This window comes from Ambystoma mexicanum, chromosome 5p (assembly GCF_040938575.1).
Source record: "Ambystoma mexicanum isolate Mex_15411 chromosome 5p, UKY_AmexF1_1, whole genome shotgun sequence".
NCBI lineage: Eukaryota > Metazoa > Chordata > Amphibia > Caudata > Ambystomatidae > Ambystoma > Ambystoma mexicanum.
The window spans coordinates 1,205,696,505-1,205,720,555 of NC_090930.1; the positions used below are offsets into that span (position 1 = coordinate 1,205,696,505).

Sequence of the window (24,051 nt, forward strand, 5' to 3'; positions counted from 1 at the left end):
CACAAAACGCAGCAGCCAAATTGCTACTTGCGCTCGGCCCAAGAGATCACATCTCCCCAGCCCTTAAAACGCTGCACTGCCTTCCAGTAGCCCGAAGAGTGACTTTCAAAACCTTGTGCATCTCCCATCGAGCACTGCATAAAACCGGACCTCAATATCTTCAAGACAAGCTAAAACCCTACCACCCTCCACGCACCCTAAGATCAAGCTCAGCCGGTCTCCTAGTCATACCGAAGACAAACTCAACCAGGTTAGGCGGATCATCATTCTCAGCCTTGGACCCAACACTATGGAACTCACTCCCACCCCACATCCGCCTAACTGAAGATTTAATGTCCTTCCGCAAACTGCTGAAAACCTGGCTCTTCCCCTAAAACCAACCCATACCAAACTAACCCAAACAGACCAACAGCAACTCAAGGACACTAATCCATCAAACCACCTGATGCGAGGAACTAACGGCCAATAACCCTAATATAACCTAGAAGGGCAAAACAGAATTAAACAAAAAAGTAGATCAAAGCAGTGAAAGAGTTAATAAGAGTAAATCATACGGAAACAGTAAAGTGATTTAAACTCCTGGAATGACCAGAATGCATACGGAGTGAACGGAACTAATGGCGTGGATGAATTAGTTAGAATGGATGAATCAGGTAGAAGAAAAAGGAATGCGCTGAGTGGAAGAATGATTGAGTGGAAGAACAGCGTAAAACAGTTGAATATCCGGAAAAGATGAGCGTACAGCGGATAAGTATGTAGAACTGATGAGTATGTGGAACGGATGAGTATGGAAACACAGAGTATGTAGATCGCTGGAACAGATGAATGTAAAGACCTGGCGAATGTGGAGAGTATCTAGATCACTGGAGCAGATGAATGTACATACCGGGTGAATATACAGAGCGGATGAGTGTATAGCACAAATAAGTGTTTAGAACAGATGAGTGTATAGAGCCGATGAATGAATGTATATGACTGATAAATATATAGAGCAGACAAGGGGTTACTGCTGACGAGTGGATAGAGCGGACGAGTGGATAGAGCGGACGAGTGGATAGAGCGGACGAGTGGATAGAGCGGACGAATGTATAGAGTGAATGAGCATATCGAGCGGATGAGTGTCTAGAGCAAACAAATCTATAGAGGGGACCAGTAGATAGAGTAGACGAGGGGCTAGAACGGAGGAGGGGCTAGAGCGGATGAGTCGATAAGTGTACAATGAGGATGAGAGTACAGAACGACTGAAGATATAGAACAGATGAGTGTAGAGATGAATATATGAAACAGCATATTGCTGTTGAGTGCGTAAAGGGGATGAGGGCCTAAAGGGGATGAGGGCGGACGCGCGCGCAGAGGGGACGAGCGCATATATGGCGGATGATTGTATAAGACCTGATGACTGTATAGGGCGGATGAATTGATTGAGTGGATGATCAAATAAGGGTACACTGAGGATGAGTGCACATAACGGATGAAGGCATAGAACAGGTGAGTATAGAGATGGATATATGTGCTTAAAGCGGATGAGTGCCTAGAGGGGATGAGTGCATAAAACAGGTGAATGTATAGTACATGTGAAGGGCAGACAAGAGTACATGCGTGGGGCCGACTGGAGCGTGCAGAGCGCGAGGGACGAGCCGTAATGCATGAGTGCGTGGAACAGACCAGTGTATCGAGCAGACTGGGATGCATGAGTGGATAGGAGTACAACACACCATATCACATCATCACGCTTACTCTCTCCTTTACATCACCACTCAACTAGAACACAGAGATACTATGACACCATTCGGTATAACTGTTCTCATGCCAACATCCGCCGCTCAGTCCACATCATTCTAAGTAAACATTGCTGGTTACTCACCCCCCAGCCAGGCGTTCTCCTCGGGCCTAACGCAGCCACCTCCGCTCTGGATAAATCCTGCCAGGACGAACACATACTCCTGATCTCTCAACCACCACACCTACCGCTAGGAAGCAGCTATTACACTGATACCGCACAAGCTGCACACATACCCGGTGCCCACACGCACCTTTTTGACTCTCTCTACTGATCTGACCTTTAGTTCCCAAGGGTGTTCAACCTACCAGCGCCTTCAGACCATACCAATGGTATATAAGGTGCTATATAAATGCAAAATAACAATAACAATGTCTTTCCTCTTCCTGTGCTTCTTTAGGTATTTATTGACTCTTTTCCCTCATTGGGAGAACTTCACTTATCGTGTCCCATAGTCACTGTATTTCATCGCTCGGTCTTGTTCCTTAAGAACGAAACTGACATAAAGACCTTGCTGCCTTCTAGTCTGTTCTATTCCTTTTTCCACCTCCCTTTGCTCTTGCGTCTCTCCTTGCTCTCTTCTCTTTGATTTCATGCATCCCTTATTATTCCTTCCCTTGGTTCTTCAGTCATCTGTTTTCCTACATTCCTATGCCTCTTCCTTTCTTTCTCTCCTATCCCTTTTTTCTATTTATTTCGTCGTACTTCCTTTGATCCTCTGCCCGCTTTTTGTCTTTTTCGTCTCTATATATCTGTTCCCGTCTTTCCCTGCTTTTTCTTCCTTGATCATCCGCCCTCAACTGCTTTTCTCATTCCCTATCCTTCTTTTTCTTGCTCGTCTTTGTCATCTTTTTGCCTAACTTCTTCGATACTTTTCCCATCTAACTTGAGTAATATCTGTCCTCCAATCCATTTGTTCTGTACAATCGTTACCTCATGAGCTCTGTCCTTTTCTCCTTTCCATCTCTTTAATTTCTCTGTCTATATCTGTTAATATATTCAATCTCGCCTCTTTCTTCTTTTTCTCGTATGAACTTACAGGCATCTTTCTTCCTTTTGTGCCCTTCTGGGCTGTCATCACTACTATAAGCAGGGGGTGCATATGTCAGGTGATTGTACCACGTGACTACTTTAATTCCCATAAAGTGTAAAATCCTGTCTCCTCTGCATATATGCTCTTAGTCTCGGATGGAGTAAGAGGAGCCGAGGGCTCAATGTCCTCACCTTTATACTGATTAAGTATCCACTCCTCCTGTACTGGGTCTTCTTTCTCCTCTTGGTACATTTTCTAAAGTTCTAAAGCTGCCAATCTTTTCTCTAATTTCTTTTCGGTGTAGGCAGCATTTACATATGGGGTCATGTGTTGTAATACTGCCTTTGACAATGATCCCCCCCCTTGCGGCCATAGCATGAACATTTTATCAGCTGTGCCCTTTTCCCATTCTGCAATGTATTGTTTAAGCTTGGACGCATGTCATGGTAATGTTTTACAAAGGAGCATGAGAAAAGTATCCTCCATAATGACCAGTCACAATTGACTGTCGATACTTACCAGTTTGTTAATAAAACTCTACCTATTTCAAAGCTTATTGCTCAACACTTTTGATCTCAAAATAATAAATATGAGCAAGCACCATCAATCGCCGCTCAATCCTCTTTTGTTTCAGAAACCTATCTGTCTTCTGATTGGCTCCAATTGTTTACTACACTTTTAACTCAAAACATTGTCACTTCCAACCTTCACAGTTTGTCACCACTCAGAACTTTATACCTCAAATAATACTCGAAATATTAACACAATACATATTAATAACTCTTGTAATCACCTGCCCTTTTCCCTATAATCATTTATAGTAAGAGGTATTCTCTCCTCGCCTCCTATACCCCGTACAGGGTTTACAACGTCACCTTACACACTTCTGACTGTGCGTATTCTTTCTCTTAATATTCCAACATAGTCTTCCATCTCCCTTGAAGTAGGGTTACCTAGGCGTTTCTTTGTCCACTCAAAATGTCCTGCTACCCAAAAGGATCACAATACCGCCCCTTTATATTGCCATTTCCCTTAGTCTACTTACATCGGTTTAATCAACTTGAAGCCTTCGGAATCGACTCCTCCTCCGATCCGACCCCTTTTCCTTTCGTTCCCCGGAGCACCCGTTGAAATCGAGCAGGGATTTCTTCAAAGAGGGACCTGCTCACCGTCTGGGTTCTTCTTGCAGATTTTGTTTCTATCGGCCGCTCTCCACAGGAAACTCCACAATCTTCCAGCTAATGGCAGAGGATGCCTTATCGTCCAAAACTCTAAAGTCAAACTAGTTTAGACCTGAAACCATCCGGACCGCTACCACATGAGTTTATGGCCCTTGGAACGTGCATCTGTTACTGGATGGGATTACACCAGAATAATTATAAGTCCAAATAACCAGACAAACTCAAGAACATGTCAAGTTACTGTTTTATTAACAATTATCTTAAACAGGGAGGTTACAACGAACATACGCTCAGTCTCTCGATTTCCACAAAAAATACAATTTTTATACTTCCTTATCCATCAGGGTGACGTCATACTACGTGGCAATAGAGAAAAACGTATCGAGGGTCGGGATTGTTTAAGGGAAACACCTAGATATACAATCGTATAGGAGTTAGAATTGTTATTGGCTATCCTTTATCAGCTGGACAACTTATGCCTACCTTTTCAAACATGTCCTTTCAGAAAAATCATTTACAACGTATTTCACTGGTTTCTCAAGCTATAAGGTCCTCCGTTATACGAACTAATACAATTGGTTTGGCACGCTTGTGCTGTGTCTAGAACATTCGGTTCATTTAGCAACACATAAGGCAAGACCCAGATTCAGGGAGATAGGACATGAAGCTACCTCACCACCCAATTAGCCCAGCATCACCCATGCCTTCTGCCATGAAATTGTCTTTGTACTCTGCCTTGCAGAGTATTCTCGTCCTCGGAATGCACAGGAGTGAGGGCCCTCGCTATCGTATCTGGAACTCTAAACTCGATTTTCATCCTTAACTTACGTGACATGAGACCACAATTTGGTTCATTCTGCAGCCTTAACGTGAGAGAATTCATCCTCCGAGAGCTGGCCTTGATTTGTAGGGTATTGACTTCAGGCCAGACAGCCTTGCCACACATCTTCAGCAACCTGTTAATCTACTGCGACACAGCTTTTCATTCCCCTTTCATTGTTTTAGGGTTTTTTATTTCATGATACCAGTTTCTATACAATGGTGGCTTTGCCTGCATTCTATTCACTCCTTATAGCTAGCCTATACAAAGACTTGATATGCCTTTTTTAAGTCCAGCACCCTCTCATACCAGTAACGCCCTACGGGGAAAGACACTGAAACAGGTCAATGTAAAATCCTATTACTGTATCAACACTGCCGTTTTATAGAACAGCACATCCGTCTTATGAGACTGCCAGATATAATGTAGTACTTCAAAATTAATATCTCCCCCTTTGCTGCGTTCAGTTAACTGTACCTTGGATTTCACTCCAGTTTGCAAAGTTCCTTTTCTGCAATGTCCCCTCAAGTCCCAAATGTGCCTTCACAATAGCACTCATCGCAGTCTTCTGATGCCATGAATTATTCCTCACAAATGCCGACAAAACATAGCACCTCGCTGCAACTTCTGCGTTCCATCCCTCATTTGAAAGGCACACCGTCATCTCGCTGGCTGAGCGTTTATGGGCGCACTTTTCAATTACTTTCTAGTTGCAATGCAGATCTTCAGAATGCCATGCTCTGAGGTGTACTTATCGTTCACCATACCCTCCAGTGCACAGGTGACCTCACTCATAGCTTGTATGTTAGGAACTCGACGGAGCTCCAGACTGATGACCGTTTCAACAGTCTTTTGCAGGCACCAAGGCATTACCCGGTGTGAACGCTGTGTCAAAAACCGGGCCAGTCAAGGGATGGGGTGCGCCTGCAGGCTTCCATGGTGAGGGCACTGGCCATGGCTTCCATGTGTCTCCGCTCACATGCTCACATGAATGGCATCTCTGGGCACAAGCCAGTTTTCAGGCCTTTCATTCAGCCTGCATTTTCATTTCGGGCAGGGAAGCTTTTCAAAAGACTTTCGAGGTGCTCTGACCACGCTTCTCCATGACGATTGCCTCTTTCAGCACACTCTCATACTCGGCTAAAATCAAAGCCTCTCTTCCTGACCCTCTCTCTTTGGCTCAGGTAGCACCTTGTCTAATGCCAAAGGTGCCACCTTCTTGCCCTGGGTGGTGGGACACTTTTGTTGGGACAATGGGTCTTCCTCTAGTCTCATTCAGCTTTTTCCTCCTGCACCTCCCACAACAGTCTAAAATCTCCTGTCTCAATCTCATAGGTACCTGATTCTTTCTTCACTTCTTCCTCTTGTTTCACTACTCCCTCAGCCTGGTTCCATCCCGATTCCATCCTAGTCGCCAGTTGTTATGATTTTAAAATCACTCATGAGGCATCAGGTGCGTAAGGTAAGCTTCTTTATTCATATTCTTCAAGACGGGTGTCATCAGGTACAACAGTTATGGCGATATGAAGGAAGCTCAGCAAGGGAACCCACTGGCTCCCACCACCTAGGCTACATCATGGCAACGGCCTCAGGTGGAACACTCAGGATCTCAAGCATACATAAACATTCCATACTCATCCAAACATTCCACTGATGACCTCACACAGACACCATGAGGGACAGGGACGCATAAGGAAGAAAGAGGGGAGGGTAGATCCTAACAAGGGGAAGCAGATCCTATTGCAAGATCCTAACAGTCTACATCAATTTCTTCACCAACAAAAGGATTTTGCTATTTGCGATATTGTTCCTGTCTTGGGTAGTGTCAGTGGACAAAACTAGGACCGGTAAGTAATTCATTCACGTTTTGGAAATTGCTGGAGGAAATAGATCTGTATTACTTTGTGGTGCATGTCTTTTATATGATAGTTTGAGTTGTCAGCCTGAACGATTAATCCCAATGCCCGCCCTTCATGGTAGGACGGGTGTTGATAAGAGTTGTTTGTGTAGGTGCTATTTCAGCAGTGCTGTGCTGTATTTCCACAATGTATCTTGCATTATGCTCTTGAGAATTCCTATAGTCAACAGTATCGCTCATTGCAAAGCTTTCTTTCTTTTGCAGTCTGAGATGTTTGAACGTGTCTGCCAACCAACTAGAAGCGCTTCCCCCAGCCACTCTTTCAGATGAGACGAGTAGTATATTGCAAGAGCTTTATTTGACCAATAACCATCTCACAGACAAATGTGTGCCCTTGCTAATTGCCCATCCACACCTGAAGATCTTGCACATGGCCTACAACCGCCTGCAGGGTTTTCCAGCAAGGTAAAGGAAATTTTGTGACTTCCCTTTATTTCACATTGTCCATTTATGTGTGCATCATTATTTTGTTTTATTCAACCACCAGAAAAGATTGACTTTGTGAGTACCTGATTTCACAATGTGTAATGTGCTGAGGACTTCCTTCAAGCCTATCACATCTGCATTTGAACTCTGCATTGGTGTTCCATGCAGTATGTGAATGTCGTGCTAGCAAGAAGGTTGCGGAACCCTTCTGTGATCGAACCTAATCCACTGGTTACTTGAAGATGTAATCTGAGATAAACAGTTGCTCTGTAGTTGCAAACGAATACCCTATGGAGCAAAGACTAATAAGGGGAACGATCCACAGAGTCTCACAGACCCTGGCACAACTGAGCCTTTCCTCTGTGCTCTGCTTAACACTGAAATGTGTTGCTTTTTTTGGTTCACATTTTTTAATAAAAAAGGCGTGGCTGATTTTATTGATGTGATATCGGATCATTGCTGCCTTATTGCCTCCCAGTTAAATTCACCGGATTGGCAGTGCATAATTAACCCTATCCAGAATATGTTTACATCTTTTGACTCGTTGGTGAATTTTCTTCTTTGAGAGATGTTGCCTAAATGGAATAGTTTTATTTAATGGGTATGGTATTTGCATTGTGTTCATATGCCATTGATATGCGCTGTTGTCCAGGGTGCTTTGCTGCACGGTTCTGGGCTGAGTGCATGCGGTTGGACTGTGTCCTATGTTGGGTTGATAACATCAGGTGTTGTGTGTAAGCCAGGGATGTGCTCCAAAAAGTGTGCAGCATTGATTGACACTGCATCTTGTGTTTATAAGCAGTGCCTGCTCTGCTTTTAATATACTGCATGCATTAGTACTTTCGAAGGAAGAAAATAGTTTGGATACCCAGGATTGTCCTATTGTATTATTTTTTATTGAGATGGTACCTATGTGCCTTAGGAGCGCATTGTTCAGGTGGTGTTGGATGCCAGAGTAGAGTTTGGGTTTGGGGATCTTTTAGCATGCAAGGTGTAACTGCTGTAAATCCAATTCTAAAGAATACTTCAGAGTTTCAGTAGTGTGGACTCAAAAGCAATATCCACAAAGCCATGTTTTCATAATGAGGGATTTCCACTAGAAGCTCAGGTGCCAAAGGTAGGCCACATTTAGGTTGGTATCTGGTCAGTTTGGAATGTAGAAAACCATAGTCTATGCTGTCTACTGAAAGACTTGAGGGCAATGTGGCCAGTGCTGAATGCATTATTGTTAGGTTAAAAGTGGCTCATACAGAGAATTTGGAGAAGCCGCTGTATTCTGAGCTATTGTCAAAATCAACAGAAAGATCAAGAATATAAGGGTGGCTACTCCCTCGCCGTTAGCCTAATTCTTGTTGATTCCGGATGAAAAGGTGGGGTGGTGTACCAATTAAGGCGTGAACAAACTTGAGTATTAGGATGGTTGTTGGACTCGTGAGGTTGCGCACCTACCGATGTGCTTCTCTTACTAGGAGTTTCACTAAATCGTATATTGACAATAGCTCCATGACAGTTGGTATATTTAGGCCTGATTTATTTAGTTACATTTTTGAAACATCGAGTTTGGAAGAAATGTTCCCAATGCTTAACCAGGCCTTCTGGGATGCAAAGATCAGCCTAGCTGCTGAGTTAGAAAAAAGGAATTTTATGTCAAAGATCCAGTATTGGTGGTCAACGGAGCCTGCTTATCAGCTTCGTTCTTGGAAGTGACTAGATGAGGACTGGAAAAAGAGGCTGTTGACATGGAAGCAGTGCAGGCAGCTTGGTGTAAACTTAAATCAGAAACCTGGGCAATCCCATTGTTCCGCTGGAAGGCTTACCCCCATGTTCAGAATCTTGTGGTGCTCAATAGTAACCCAGATATTCTCTGAATCTCATATTTTGTATTTGTACTTATTAGTTTTATATAGCGCTTTACATTTTAACAGGATACATTTTAACAGGATACAGTCCCACAAGGTGCCAGCTTCTCCCCTCTTCTATTTAATCTATACATTTGTTGCCTCTGCGCCCTTCTCTCGCAGTTGGGAATTTACTTTACCAACTTCGCACATGATACACAACTGATTATAGAACTCAGCGGAGACCACACTACAGACAACAGGCTGTCAGCAATCTATAATACTATAGAATGCTGGATGAAGGCCCACTGGATGTGTCTGAATGGGTTAAAAACAGAACTTATGACATTTGGATCTACAAAAGCCTTATCCAATTTAGGCCCAGTCTATTCGTCATTCATTATAAAGGACTCCAACATTGTGGTCTCAAGTAAAGTGAAAACACTTGGCATATAGCTGCAATCCTCACTAGGAGCAGACGCACAGGTCTCATACCTTAAAAAGAACTGCCAATACTACCAGAGATTATTACGCCGTATTAGGCCATATCTCAACGCCATAAACAGCGCCACCATCGCTAGAGCCACGATTTTGTCCCGACTGGATTATGGGAATGCGTTTATGCTTGGTTCAAGCAACTCCTGCATCAAACAATGCCAGATAATCCAGAACAACGCTGTTAGAACTATCACCGGGAAATCCAAGCGCGAGCACATCACCCACGACCGAATAGGTCTCCACTGGCTCGCCATAGAGGAGCGTATTAAATTCAAATCGCTGACTCTTGTCCACCGCTGTCTATTCGGCACGGCCCCATCCTACCTCAAAAGGGAATTTCACTGGTATGAACCAAGCCGTTGCCTAAGATCAGCCAAAAAAGGGCTACTTAAAGTTAGCCACACCAGAATCAAAGCTACTGGACTTGGGAGAGCTTTTCCCACCAAAGCTATTGCACTCTGGAACGAGCTTCCAGATAACCTCAGACTGGAAAGCAGTCACTCCTTATTCAGGAAGCAGCTGAAAACGTTACTTTTCCAGTAATTCGTTAATTTTTCAGCCTGGACTCCCCTGAGTCCTCCTCTTTTCTTTTTACGTAGTCCTGTGACCTCTGTCTTTTTCGTGTTCTTGTCGCGCCCTGATGCTCGCGAGCTGCGGCACGTTATAAATACATAAATAAATAATAAAATAAAATGTAATGATAACAAAGTAACAGTAGCGAATAACCATTTTGAATCAGACCAACAAAACAGTATGTAGAGCAATTAGGGAGAGGGGGTGTGGGGAGTAGAGGAGTAGAACTGGGAGGAAGAGGGAGGGAGGGATGGGTAGGAGGGGGAGAAGGGGAACGGGGGGCAAAGGGGGTGTGGAAGAGGGTGAGGAGGGAGGTGATAAAGGGCAAGAGGGAGAGGGTGAGAGAGTGGGAATGATAAGGGGGAGGGGAATCATGGCGGAGAGTGGAGAAGGAGAGATTTAAGGGAGGTGTGGAATGAGGAAAAGGTAGGAATGGAGCGGATTGAGAGAGGTAGGGAGTTCCAGTGGAGGGGAGCTAGGAGTTGGAAGGAGCAGAAACGAGAGGAGGCACATATTTTCCAACAAGACTTTGTAGGTCTGTCACACCCCTGGCATTTGAGCCTATAAAGTATATTATAATTAGGAGGGTGGTGTTGAAACCGTAATCGAGCACTGTAGCGTCTGCTTTAACATGAGGACAGGTTAATCAGAGCTGCTAAAAGCGGCAGCTTCTTTTCTCTGTCTGCCTATTTGAAGGTATGGATCCAGAATGCATGTTTTGTGACTTGAATTAACACATGGACCTCCCTTGTTTAGATCTTGCCTATTGAAAAAATGGGAATCAGAAATGTGTGCTTTTCTAGACCTAAGGTTTACCAGCCATACTTTCCACTCCCCAACACAATCCATCCAGCCACACAATTAAGACATGCATTATAGTGCCTTTAACACACAAAGGAGAACAGATAGCAACTAAGGAATTTGTTTACCTCTGCACAAGGTTCTGAAATGCAATTAAGAATGATCTCATGCTGTCATATGGACATTGTTGCTTTGATGCATTTCAGTCACAATGTTATCCATGCAGTGGCATGACACCCAATTCACTGTTTTTATTTTTTAAATCTAATTTACAGGTATTTGAAATCAGTCAGATTGAAGGTTGAGTTTGTCATTTTATAATATTACCATTGAATTTCCCAGCTCACTAACAGTCCACCATCCTGACTCTTCCCCCAACTTAATATGTGAAATTCAGTAATTGCCATCATAAGTAACCCTAACTCGCACATCCTCCATGCACTGCTAAGACTAACACCCAGGACATCAAAGATGACATCACAAACGGGCACAGTGATACAGAAGTGGAGGATCAAGAGGAAGAAGAGGATCAAGTGGAGGAAGTCCCTGTCACCAGTACTCCGAGTGAGTCCTGGGTGTGGCAAATGTCCCAAAGGCTTGTGCAAGCAAGGTTCGATGCACTGAGTGAACTCAGTCGCGGGAAACCTGGCTTGTATTCCTACGGGACTACTTCCAAGAGGCGCCACTCCAAATTGACCCACCTAACTGCTGTGAGAAAAGTGATACCTTTCTCAGGTAAGAGCAGGTTGACTTCCTCTACCCCTTCATCTTCATCTACTCCTCCCTTCATAAAGAATACTCCTTTGAGGCAGAGGATCCCAGCGGTGGCTTCACATGCCTTACAGAAATCTGTTGACCCTTACCCTTTTAGGGTCACAGTACTATGCATGTACTGTGAAGCACCGATCTGTAGGGAGAGCAGTTTTAGAGTGCTTTTGAGGCTACAGTCAAGGATCATGAGAACACTGCCACCTACCTGATTAAGGCCCGCCCAACATCTTCCTCTCTCCACCTGCCCCTTCGTCCCTGTGGTTAGTGCCTTTTCCCTTCTCTACCTTACCTCTCCTGGAAAAAAAAGCCACCAAAAATTACAAAACCAAAAAAACACTTCCTTTTGGAGTAACCTTTCACAGTTAAAAAATAGAAGTGAGAAATAGTCACAGGCCCCTGTGCAGCCGGCATAGCACGCAGACAGCACGGTAGTCTGCAGACTTCTAAAAAAAAATCTGGGGGTGGGACAGTTGAAATCATTTTAATTGTTTTGCGTTCAAAAAGGGGTGGCTCTTAAAATAACTTTTTTTGTGTTTTTGGCTTTTATATTTTTTGGAATTTTTTTTTATAAACTGAACTAAGAACAGTTTTTACTGAATGTAATTATTTTCAAAGCATTTTTATTGTTTTCCACAAAAATCTGATTACCCACATCAGTTAGATGGACTCCATCTCTGGAAAATGTTGGCCCTTTCAAATGTAATGCTCCCACTACCAAATGACGCCATGCCAACATCTCTCACAAAAGCGCACACAGCTTTATTGACGTTGCGCCTTGCTTTTTCCATTTGTGGACCAAATGAACTCAAGCGCATCCACATCTCTGGACAATGCGTGAAAAAAACTTTTTCGAGTTAGGGAGCATTTCCTTCAACTTTCCCAATTTCTCCTTCATTGCAAACTGCAATTTCCAGTCACGTTCCCCAAACTGTTCCATCCACAATGAAGAATAATAATGTCCGGATGTTTCAATTATATTTTCACAAAATGGGAGCAAGTCCAACCACTTCACGCCTTGCACTGCATACCAGAACACTTCCAATTTAGGGAATCCAAGATGTTTGGCTATTTTTTTATTTATTTATTTGATTTATATTTCAGGTGAACCTGTAATTTTATCAAAGGAAGTCTTGAGAATTTGTTTTTGAATAGTTTTTCTTTTCAGGTTCTTCTAAAAAGGTTTTCCAGGTTCTTTCTAAAAAGGCTTTCCACAGATCAAAAACTAGGTGAGTAGTGCAGGATGCGACAGCCACAAAAGAGGTTGTCGCGCAATTTGTCCAAATAGCTCGCTGCATGAAAGTTGCCTCATTTAAAGGGTGGTCTTGTTGATCTGTGTGAAAGCCAGTTCGACAAGGGTCGCCATGGCCACCGTCCACCGTGTGGATTCTCCGGAGATTAATCTTTTCCACATATCGTTTTCCTGGGCCAACAGGGGGTTCATAATCAGTGGTAGCAGATAAATGATTCTGTTTTGTTTGGTGCAGGGACACGTTAGCACCAGGTGCCTGAGCGTTTCCACGCTCTCCGTGTGTTTACATAGTCGGCAGGTTTGGTTTTCCGCCATGCCTCGAATGGCGAGTATTTCTTTTGTCTGCAGTATGTTGAGTCTCGCTTTCATGAACAGCAGTCTTTTTTTCTTTTCTGGAAATTTGCTGACCTACTTGATTGGCACTTTCAGTTTGTTGAACGTGGGCGGAAGGTGTTGGAATCGTTTATCAGCTGCTATCTGCAACGTCATGATCCAGTCCCTTTCTTCGAGTTTGCGTTTGATTTTATCCGGATTTTCTTTTAGGTCTGTTTCTGTACATGATATATCCGATAGACTTTCTTCTCTGATTTTGGCCCATTTTTTAAAGGCGGCGCAGTTACCATACTCCAGTTCTTCTTTGATCGAAGCGTATATTGGCAGGTAGTCGGCTAAGATGATTTTTCTGAATAGTCTCATTGCACTGAACTCAGCTATCGATGCCAATGATAGCAGTCCCAGCTCTCTTCTGATAGCCGCAATTGCCGTTGATTTTGGTAGCCCTAAAGCGGCTTTCCAGATCATACCTTCTATTTTGTTCCATATCGTCTGAGGCATGCTAAGTGAGGCCTCTGTTCCAAAGATTAGCGTCGGCACAACTTTCCATTTGTAAAAATTAATTGCTGGGCTTAGCGAAAATTTGCCAAATTTCCTATCCAGTGTTCTCATTTGCGCTGCCAGTCTCTTCGCTTTGTCCCAGATTGCTGCTTGCATTGCCTGATCAGTTTTTGAGTTGTCTAGTTCGAACCCTAGTTATCTGATCTCTTTGACTTTTTCAATTTTGATGTCATCTAAGTGCCATGACTCTGCTCTTGTTGGTTTTTTCGATTTTTTTTTTTTTTTTTTTTTTTTTTTTTTTTTTGTTTTGTTTTGTTTTTTTCTCAAGTGTCATGATTTTTGTTTTATTTTTGTTAATCTCTAGATGATTTGTCGCGATGTATTCTGTAAGATTTGTTAGTTTCCTTTGCAGTCCCACTTTAGTCTGGTCGATCAAAATTACGTCATCAGCGTATAGTAGGCAGGGGATGGTGGTTTTCCCTATTTTTGGCGGAAATGTTCTGATGTTTTCTTCAGCATATTGCAGGTCACCAAGAAAGGCGATAAAGAGCGCCGGTGCAAACGGGCAGCCCTGTTTTACTCCTTTTTACCTGGATTTCCTCCGATAAGGTGCCCTCTTGATTAAGCTTCACTCTTACAGTTGTGTGCGAGTGTAGTGCGATTAGAGGGTCGAGCACTGATTTGGGACAATCCCAGGCTTCCAATTTTTTCCATAACAGGTTTCTATCTATTTTGTCAAAAGCTTTTGACAGGTCAACAAACGCCAGATAGATCTTGGGTGCTCCTTCTTTTACTTTGGCTTTTAAGATGTTAATTATCAAGGTGTTAATAGCTGTTGATCCATTTTTTTGGAAGCCGGTTTGCAGAGTGTCTTTACACTTTGCTGATTTTTCCCAAAACCTCCACTGGTCCAGAATGATCGAAGAGAAGATCTTTCCCATAATGTCTAGTAATGCGATTGGTCTATAGTTTACTGGGTCTTCCCGACAACCATTCTTATGAATCGGGACGATAACTGCTTTTAGCCAGGACTCTGGGATTTGTTGCGTTCTTTCGCATTCCTCGAAGATCCTTCCAATTAGTTCTGCCCATTTTTTTGGAAATTGCTTGAGGGTGGTGTTTGTTAATCCATCTGGACCTGGAGCTCTAGATGATTTCAATTTTCTGATTTTTAATTCGATAACTTCCGGGTTTGAGGTGGATACCCAGGTCGTGATTGCAGTTGTTTTAGTCTGTTCTACTGATTCCTTGGGCTCTTCAAACTCCCTTGATAGGTACTCGATCCATTTTGCTTCTGGGACAGCATTTATCGGAGCTGAGTTCGATGTAAGGCTGCTTTTTTTGATTAATGACCAGAAGTTGCTAGATTTGTTTGTTGCCAGTGTTCTCAACATTTCTTCAGCGTCTAGTTGGTATTGCGCTGCTCTAGTTTCTTTCCGCCAATTTACGTATCTTTTTACTTCAGTTTTCCACTCCCGCCAGTCTTGTTCTTTTTTTGAGTTTTTTGCCCTTCTTTTTAGTTTGCGCCCTAGTTTTCTTTGTTCTACCAGCTCTTTGTTATATGCGTGGGTAGTGTGTGGTTGGGGCATCCTTCTGGCTCCTGCCGGTTTCTTGTATGGCAGCAACAGAGCGAGATAATTTGGTCTCTTTATTCTTGCTTAGTTGGTTAGCTGATGTTTTTTCCTCCCAGACCGATTTTATTTGTTTGAGGTTTGCTTCCGTTAGACATAGCCGTGTTGTTTGGGCGTACATTCCCACTGTGGCCGTGTAGACCGATTTCCTTGGTTTCCACCCATGCCAAGTGCATGTGAGTAGGTTGTGGTCGCTATTAGTCGTTTTTATGACTTCAAATCTTGTTATGTTTGTTGCTATGGCCGCGGAGATGAAGATGTAATCTAACGTCGCTTTAGAGGCACCTCGTTCCCAAGTTGGAATGTTCAATTGGCTGGGGAATAGGGCGGCTGTATTTTGTAGGTTTCTCGAGCTGATTATTTCCATCCAGGCTTTCCCACGTTCCAAAGCTGCGTCTGTCCGCGTTCCCTGATTTTCTTTGTTGCATTTTGCGTTGAGGTCCCCACATACCATTATCTCTAGTTCGTCAAACTCTTCATATAGTTGATCGATGGTCGAACTCATCGTTGAGCAGAACTCTTTTACGGTTGTTAGTTGGGGATTCCAGTAGCAATTTATAATTGCCAAAATGTTGCGTTTTATCCTCTTGGCGTTCTGGATGGATGGGGACCATGTGGTAAGGGTCACTAACATTTCATATGATTCTCTCCATTTCTTCGGCGCTTCGAGACCCAGGCCGTTTTTTATCGCCGTTAGCAGCCCAGATGATGGTCTTCCTAGGGGTCCCCTCGTTGCTGCTGCGATTTCCAAGCAGAATCTGTCCAAGGTGGGTTTCTCAAGCAGCCATGTCTCTTGTAGACATAGAATGTCGAAAAAACCCACGTTCACATCTCCCGGCGTAGTTGGGTGATTGTGTCCTCTGGTGTTCCAGGATCCGAGGATGAAAAGATCCTTGGCGATGGAATGTCTAGTTGGCTGTGGTGTTCGATTTTCTTTTTCACTCCTTCCGTTTGGTCTAATTTCGTGTTGATGACGATTGTCATCCACGTTACTTCTTTTGCGCAAGTTTTGGTCTGCGTGGTTCAAGGCCCCTCTCTGGTCTCGTGAATCGTCTCTACGGTATTGTTTGATTTCTTCATGCGCATTTTTTTTATCCTTCGTCTTGTTCCATCGGTTGTGCGCGTATAGATCTTCTGTTTTTGAGTGATAGTGCGCTTTGTAAATTTGAGTTTTGTTATTTTCCAGTCTTGCTCCTCTCGTTTGGTCTTTGTCATTTGTCAGCTGGAGTCCCATTGATGCCATTTCCTCAAACTGCTTTGTCCATGTGGATGATGCTCTCAGCCTTTACATGTAAATAGGCTTCTCCAGCATGGGGTCTGGCATGGATTCACATGCTCATGAATATTCCCCGTCGTCAGGCTGGGAATCCTCGGTAAAGAAAAAACCAGTATCAGTTTCGTTTCTGATCTGTCTTTCGTAGTAATAACCAATCACTGGTCTCTGCGTCATACTGACCACAGCCAATGACTGCCCTCTACCTAAGCACCGCCTCTGGCAGCCATCTTCAGATTTTTACCGCACGTTCATGTGTTGGGATCCTCGTGCTATTGCTCTCGAGCGTTAGTGCTATTTTTTCGCGTTTTTTTCACAAAAACTCAATTCTTTCGGTCAAAAGAGCCTCAAGCTCCACCGATCCTACATCCGATCAACGGGGACCCGTGTCGGATTCGTCTGCGCCCCTCAAGGGTGAAGATTTCGTCGAGCTACACTTCGGAGGACTCCAGAAGCTTCTCAGGCCCGGTCTCGGAGATGGCCCAGGAGAAGGGAAGCTCGACGCCCGGAAAGCTGTTCAGGGTCTGCCCTGGATGCCAGCTGCAGAACGTCTTTAAGGAGGACGAACACTCTTTCTGCCTTTATTGCCTTCATGAGGACAAGACGCACGTGGAGAAGGACTGTGCGTTTTGCGGCAACATGTCGGAACGGACCATGAAGGACCGCCATCAACGTCTCGCCAACTGGCTGGAGGGTAAGAGCCCGTCTGGCGAGAAGAAGAAGAAACCCGAGCGGCCTTCTAAGACCTTTGAGGGCGCCCCGGCGACGGGGGCCCAACATAAGGCTAAGCACCGCGAGTCCGCTGGCACCGGGAGCGCCGAACGGTCGGGCTCTACGGGCGCCAGGCAGGGCGCACCCTCCCCGGCACCATCGACCACGAGCCAACGCTCTGGGTCGGGTAAGAGGAAGGCCGAGCACCCGGCGAAACTCCTGGAGAGGCCCCGGTCGAGCTCTAAGGCAGAGGAGGAGCGTGGCAGTGCCCCCTCCCTCAAGGATAAGGCGGTGAGCGCACCTAAGGTGGTGAAGGCCTTGATCCATCCGACCAAGCCCTCTATCGAAACGGTCGCGGCGGCCCTGGCTCAGCCTGTGGAGGCTGCGCCAGTGGTGGCGACCTCGGGGCCCAGAATCTCCCTGCCTCCTCGGAGGGAGTCTTCTTTTGTGCCCATCGATAGGACCCCCGTGAAACCCTCCGTGGGGAAGAAGAAGGGGGGGCAGGGCGTCGTCGTAGATTCGGCCTCAACCTCAGAAGAGGAGCTGATCGAGGTCTTAAGCCACGGCCTAGGCGTGGAAGAAGGCCAGCCCGTCGGAATGGACCCCGACGCAGGTGACGACGACGACATCGTCGAGGATACCGACGGGGCCCCTGCTCGCCCGTCGGATTCCCCTCTGCCAGCGCCGCAAGACAACTCGGCGGCCATTTTGTTGGCTATACAGTCCTTATGCTCCGAGATAAGGACGAGACTACCGTTACCGACGGAGGAACCTTTCCCGTCGGGGGATCCAGAACCGGGACCTTCTGGTGTTCCCCCTACCAAGAAAAGAAGGATCCATCCACCACCTCCTTTTCAACCGTCGCGCCCCGTCCAGCCCTCTCCCCCGTCCACCCGAGGGGATGATACGGGAACTGACACGGCAGCGACTGGTACGGACGACGAGGCATACGACGAGGATATTCCGTCGTCGCCTCCCGCCAGGGCTTCTCCGCCCGACGAGATCGGATCTTTCCACTCCATGATCTCCAGGGCTTCCGAGCTTTTCCAACTCTGCCCTGAGGAGAAGAAAAAGGAAGGCTTCCTTTATCAGCGGCGCGAGGCCAAGAGGAAGACGGTCCTCGCAGTGCCTCTGTTGGACGACATTTGGGATGAGGGCCTTTCCCTCCTCAAGAACCCTTCCACGACGCCAGCTAGAAGAGACCGGTACGAGAAAAAGTACCGGGTCCCGGACACGGCCCCCCTGTGCCTCCGGGCGCAGCCTACCCCGGATTCCGTCGTCTCCGCGGCAGCCAGGACAGGAAGAAAGCGGGGGGGGGTGCGGCCTCCACATAGACTTCCCCGCCGGACGGCGAGGGAAAGAAATTGGATGCTATGGGACGTAGAGTCATCTCGTCGGCAGCGACGACGATTAAAGCGGCCAACGCCTTGGCTATCGTGGCTCGCTACGACAGGGAGCTCTGGTACAAGATAGCTCCCCTGCTGGATTTTCTGCCGGACGACAAGAGGGCGGAGGCCCTGGAGATCCTGCAGGAAGGTGAGGTGGCCTCGGACCACTCCATCACCGTGGCGACGGACATCGCCGACACTGGGTTCCGCCAGCTGGGCAACGGCGTTTGCCTTCGACGTCGTGGATGGCTCAAAGCTACGGACTTCCGGCAAGACGTCCAGACCAGAGTCCTGGACATGCCCTTCGACGGGAACAACCTGTTTGGGAAGACCGTGGACGATTCCCTTCAGGCCATCAAGGCGGATACTGAGACGGCCCGGGCCCTCGGAGTTCTGCAGCAACGTCGGACGCCCTTTCGGAGCAGCGGAGGCAAGGGCGCCTCCAGAGGTTCCGGCGGCGGTTTCGCTTCCTACCGGCAAGCGGCCCGCTCGTCGTCGCAAGAGGCCTACAGAGGACGGGGCAAGTCTAGCGGACCCCGTCGTCGTCGCCCAGGAGGTCAAGGCGGCAAGGCCGCGTCCAAGCAGGATTGAACCGGCTGTGGGGTCGGGCCCCCACCGGAGCACCCCGGTGGGAGGCCGGCTGGCGGGCTTCGTCAGCGTGTGGGAGTCCATCTCCACCGACCGTTGGGTGCTGGACGCCCTGGCCCGGGGCCACGCGCTCGAGTTTCAAAGAAGGTGCCCGCGTGTCCCCCCCGTGGCCAGGAAAGAACTTCACGTCCCTCAACTTCTCCTGGAGGTAAAGGCGATGCTCAGGAAGGGCGCCATCGAAATCGTCCCAAAGAGGCTTCGGGGCTCCGGAGTTTACTCGAGATACTTCCTCGTGAAGAAGAAGACGGGAGGATGGCGCCCCATCCTAGACCTCCGACGTCTGAACAAGTTCATCAAGGCGCAGAAGTTCCGGATGGTCACCCTCCAGCACGTCCTGGGCCAGCTGGAGGAAGGGGATTTCCTATCGTCGTTGGATTTGGAGGATGCCTACTTCCACATTCCCATCCTAAAGGGGCACCGAAAATTCCTCAGGTTCGTGGTGCAAGGGCGTCATTACCAGTTCAGAGCCCTCCCCTTCGGACTACGGTCGGCACCCAGGGTATTCACCAAGTGCCTCGCACCGGTGGCGGCGCAGCTGCGCCGCGAGGGGATCCACGTCTACCCCTACCTGGACGACTGGCTCATCCGCGCCAAGACGAGGGAACTCGCCGTGGTTCACACGGCAAGGACCGTCCAACTCCTCACGGACCTGGGATTCTTCGTGAACTACGCCAAATCCCACCTGGTGCCCGCGCAAGTCGCACTGTTTCTGGGAGCGAGGCTCGACACAGTGTCCCTTCTGGCCTCCCCGTCGGAGGAGAGGACCAGGACCATCTTGGGCAAGGTGCAACGGATGTTGGTGGCCGACGCGGCCAAAGTGAGGTCCATCAAGTCCCTCCTCGGGATGATGTCTTCCTGCATCTACCTCATTCCCATGTGCAGGCTCCGGATGCGCCCGTTGCAAGAATTCCTGGATGCACGCTGGATCCAGACGACGGGCAGCTTCGAGGAAAGGATCAAGCTCGACGAGAACTTCCGACGAGCAATACGGTGGTGGGGCACCCGCGCGCATCTGACGGCGGGCATGGACTTCCAGACCCCAGCCCACCAGGAGACTGTGACTACGGATGCCTCCCTGGAAGGGTGGGGAGCGCACACCGAAAATCTGCACGCAAAGGGACTCTGGCTCCCGACGGAGAAGTCCCTGCATATCAACGTCCTGGAGCTCCGTGCAGTGTTTTGGGCCCTCAGGTCTTTCCTTCCGTCCCTCAAGGGCAAGGTGGTGAGGATCTTCACCGACAACACCACCACCATGTTTTACATCAGGAAACAGGGCGGAACCAGGTCCCCAGCGCTGTCCAAGGAGGCGCAGGACCTGTGGCATTGGGCCGTCGCCCAAAGGATTTTTCTGGTGCCGTTTCATCTGGCAGGGATAAAAAACACCATCGCCGACTCACTCAGCAGGGAGCTGCGCTCGTGCCACGAGTGGGAACTACGGCAGGATCTGGTGGATCGCCTCTTCCGACGGTGGGGCACACCCCAGATCGACCTGTTCGCGACGGCGACGAACACCAAGTGCCGGAGGTTCGCCAGCAGGTTTCCCCAGACGAGGAGCATGGGCGATGCTTTCTCGTTCCCCTGGGAGGGGCTGTTCCTCTACGCGTTCCCTCCCTTGCCTCTGCTAATCCGGCTAGTCAACCTGCTCAAGAGGTCACGGTGCAGGATGATCCTCGTCGCACCTTCGTGGCCGAGGCAGATATGGTTCCCGGACCTTCTGGACTTGTCAGCGTCCCCGCCGATCAAGCTGCCGGCGGACGCAGATCTACTCTCCAGGGAAGGAGGCGCCATCCTCCACCACGATCCGAAGTCGCTGAACTTGCAGGCCTGGCTCCTGCAGCACTAGAGTTTGGAGGATACGACATACCGGCCGACTGCAGAGAGGTTCTTGCAAAGGCCAGGGCGTCCTCGACTCTTAAATGCTACGGACACAAATGGAAGAGGTTCTCTGTCTGGTGCCACGCACAGAAGATTAACCCTCTACGGATTACGGCCCCCCAAGTACTGCCGTACCTGCTGACGCTGGCCAAAGCTGGACTGGCACACGCGTCCATCAAGATTCATCTTGCTGCGATCTCCCGATACACCAGAACCACGGGGCGGACGTCCTTGTGGTCTCATCGTCTGGTGAAAGAGTTCATGAAGGGACTGTTCAGATCGTTCCCGCCGGTGAAGGCTCCGGCCCCGGCGTGGGAGCTCAACGTGGTGCTGACCAAGCTCATGGGACCTCCGTTCGAGCCTCTGCACTCGGCTCCGTTGAAGTTTCTATCGTGGAAAACTGCTTTTCTTGTGGCCATCACCTCCGCACGACGAGTGGGAGAGATCCAGGCCCTTTCCTGCAAGGCCCCGTACTTGACTTTCCACGACACAAGGGTAGTGCTCAGGACGCACCCCTCCTTCATGCCGAAGGTACCGTCGGAATTCCATCTCAACGAACCCTTGGTGTTGCCTGTATTCTTCCCGTCGCCTTCGTCGCCGGCTGAGAGGACTTTGCACTCGCTGGATGTAGCTAGAGCGCTGAAGTTCTACGTGGACCGCACGAAGTGTTTTCGGAAGACGTCACAACTCTTTGTGAACTTTGGACCTGTTAATCAGGGGAAGGCTCTCTCAAAGGCTTCCATTTCCAGATGGCTCTCCGGCTGTATCATGTACTGTCATCGGTTGGCAAACCGACCTCTGCCCGGCCGTCCGAGAGCCCATTCCACCAGAGCGATCGCAGCTACCACGGCGTTCCTTTCTGGTGTGCCCCTGCTGGACATATGCAGGGCTGCTACGTGGAGGTCGACGCACACCTTCACGAAGTTCTACTGCGTCGATCGGGATTCCAGGGAGGAGTCCAGGGTCGGCCAAGCAGTGCTGCGCAACCTGTTCGCCTGAGGTGAGCCTGGTGAGGAGGTAAGATGCTTAATGTTGAGTTTGATGCTATGCTTAATGTTGAGCCTTTGCCACCTCCTGTGGTTGTGCATGTGTGTACTGCTATGTATTCTTTATTCATGAGCATGTGAATCCATGCCAGACCCCATGCTGGAGAAGGAACAAGTTACTTACCTGTAACTGTTGTTCTCCAGCATGGGTCTGGCATGGATTCACATGCGAACCCTCCCGCCTACCCCTCTGCGGCTCTTCACTTGGTCATACTGCCACTTCACGTGCTTCCAAATCTGAAGATGGCTGTCAGAGGCGGTGCTTAGGTAGAGGGCAGTCATTGGCTGTGGTCAGTATGACGCAGAGACCAGTGATTGGTTATTACTACGAAAGACAGATCAGAAACGAAACTGATACTGGTTTTTTCTTTACCGAGGATTCCCAGCCTGACGACGGGGAATATTCATGAGCATGTGAATCCATGCCAGACCCATGCTGGAGAACAACAGTTACAGGTAAGTAACTTGTTCCTTTCGCCGTCCTGCCCTTGTGATAAGGCTCTACCAACTCGATGTCTCTTGACCTGACGTCCCTAAGGGTTTTTGATTTTTTTCATGATCTGAAGGATGGTTGGTCGGTTTAAGATGAAGTAATCTTTTGTGATAACTTGTTGTTCGAGTTTAAATAAGCGGGTGTGACTCTTGTTTGTCGTTTCCGTTTTCCTCTTTTCTCCCACGGGAGATTGGAGTCTCGGATTACTTCTATCTCTCGCACTCTTTCCGTCTCGATGGTATGTTTGCTTTCAAATACGTGCCGGTGGACATGATTGCGTCGCCTTTCTTTCCAGATTTGTCCTTTTGTTTAGTTTCTTCCCATTTGTCCTTTTCCTCACTCGAGGCTCCTTTTTCTTCACTAATGATTTCTACTTCCCTCGTTTTTTTGGCTGTTACGTTGGAAGTTACGTCTTGTTTTCGGTTATCCGGGTCAGTAGATTCCCGGTGCTGTGATGCATTCATTAGCGGCGAGTCTGTCATAAATTCTTCCACTGTTCGTGGAGATCTTTGGGCGGTGTTCTTCGGGGAGCAGGGATCATCCAGGATTACGATCTCATCTGTTTTCACCTCTCATGTTTTTTAGAGTTATGACCAATTGTCCTGGTAGTAGTTTAGTGACTCCAGGGAGTTTGCCGGATGTGCTCGCTCTTATTTCTTTTTTTTTGTTTATACAGAGGTTTGTCTGGATCTTTTCTGTTCTGTCTTCCGGGCCTTTTATCCCACTGAGCACTTTCTGGATTCGGGCTTCCGGGCCTGTTGTTCCACTGTGCAGCTTCTGTGTTTGGAGTTCAAGAGGATTTCCCAGGTTTGAACCCTGAGGTGGTGTAGGGTTTCTAGTTTGTTCTAGACGTTCAATTTTTCGCTCAAGCGCCTCGATTTTTTTTCCCTGTTTATTTCCTGGATATTTTTCTGTGTTTCTATGGCCGTTATATAGCTTTCTACATGGGCCATTTTTGCGCTCATATTTCCGAGGATTGCTGTATTGTCCTGTATTTCATTTTTTAGTGCTTCATATAGTTTGCAGAAAGGCGCTAGTACAATTGACATTGCCGACATGGTTGCCATCATGTCCGGTTTCTGGTTTGAGGTGTCTTTGTGAATGGCCGCGGCAATATCGCTTAGCCGGCGATTTTTAGGAGAGATTTGGGTTTTCTCAGCTCTTTTTGACATACCTATACTGTGTGGGCCCTGGCGTTCTGTTTGTGAAGTAGGGTCCTGGCTTGTTGACGTTCTCCCCGCCTGTAGCTTCCGAGGTGTCCGTT

At 47.5% G+C, this 24,051-nt stretch overlaps 1 protein-coding gene across 1 annotated transcript in view; it reads left to right on the forward strand.

The window, feature by feature from the left end:
* PHLPP1 (PH domain and leucine rich repeat protein phosphatase 1) overlaps positions 1-24,051 on the forward strand; it is a 1,441,444-nt gene that overhangs the window by 1,113,296 nt on the left and 304,097 nt on the right. Inside the window, exon 11 of the mRNA XM_069613677.1 lies at positions 6,937-7,137. Coding sequence (XP_069469778.1) covers positions 6,937-7,137 — 201 coding nt within the window. The remainder of the gene's footprint in view (positions 1-6,936; positions 7,138-24,051) is intronic.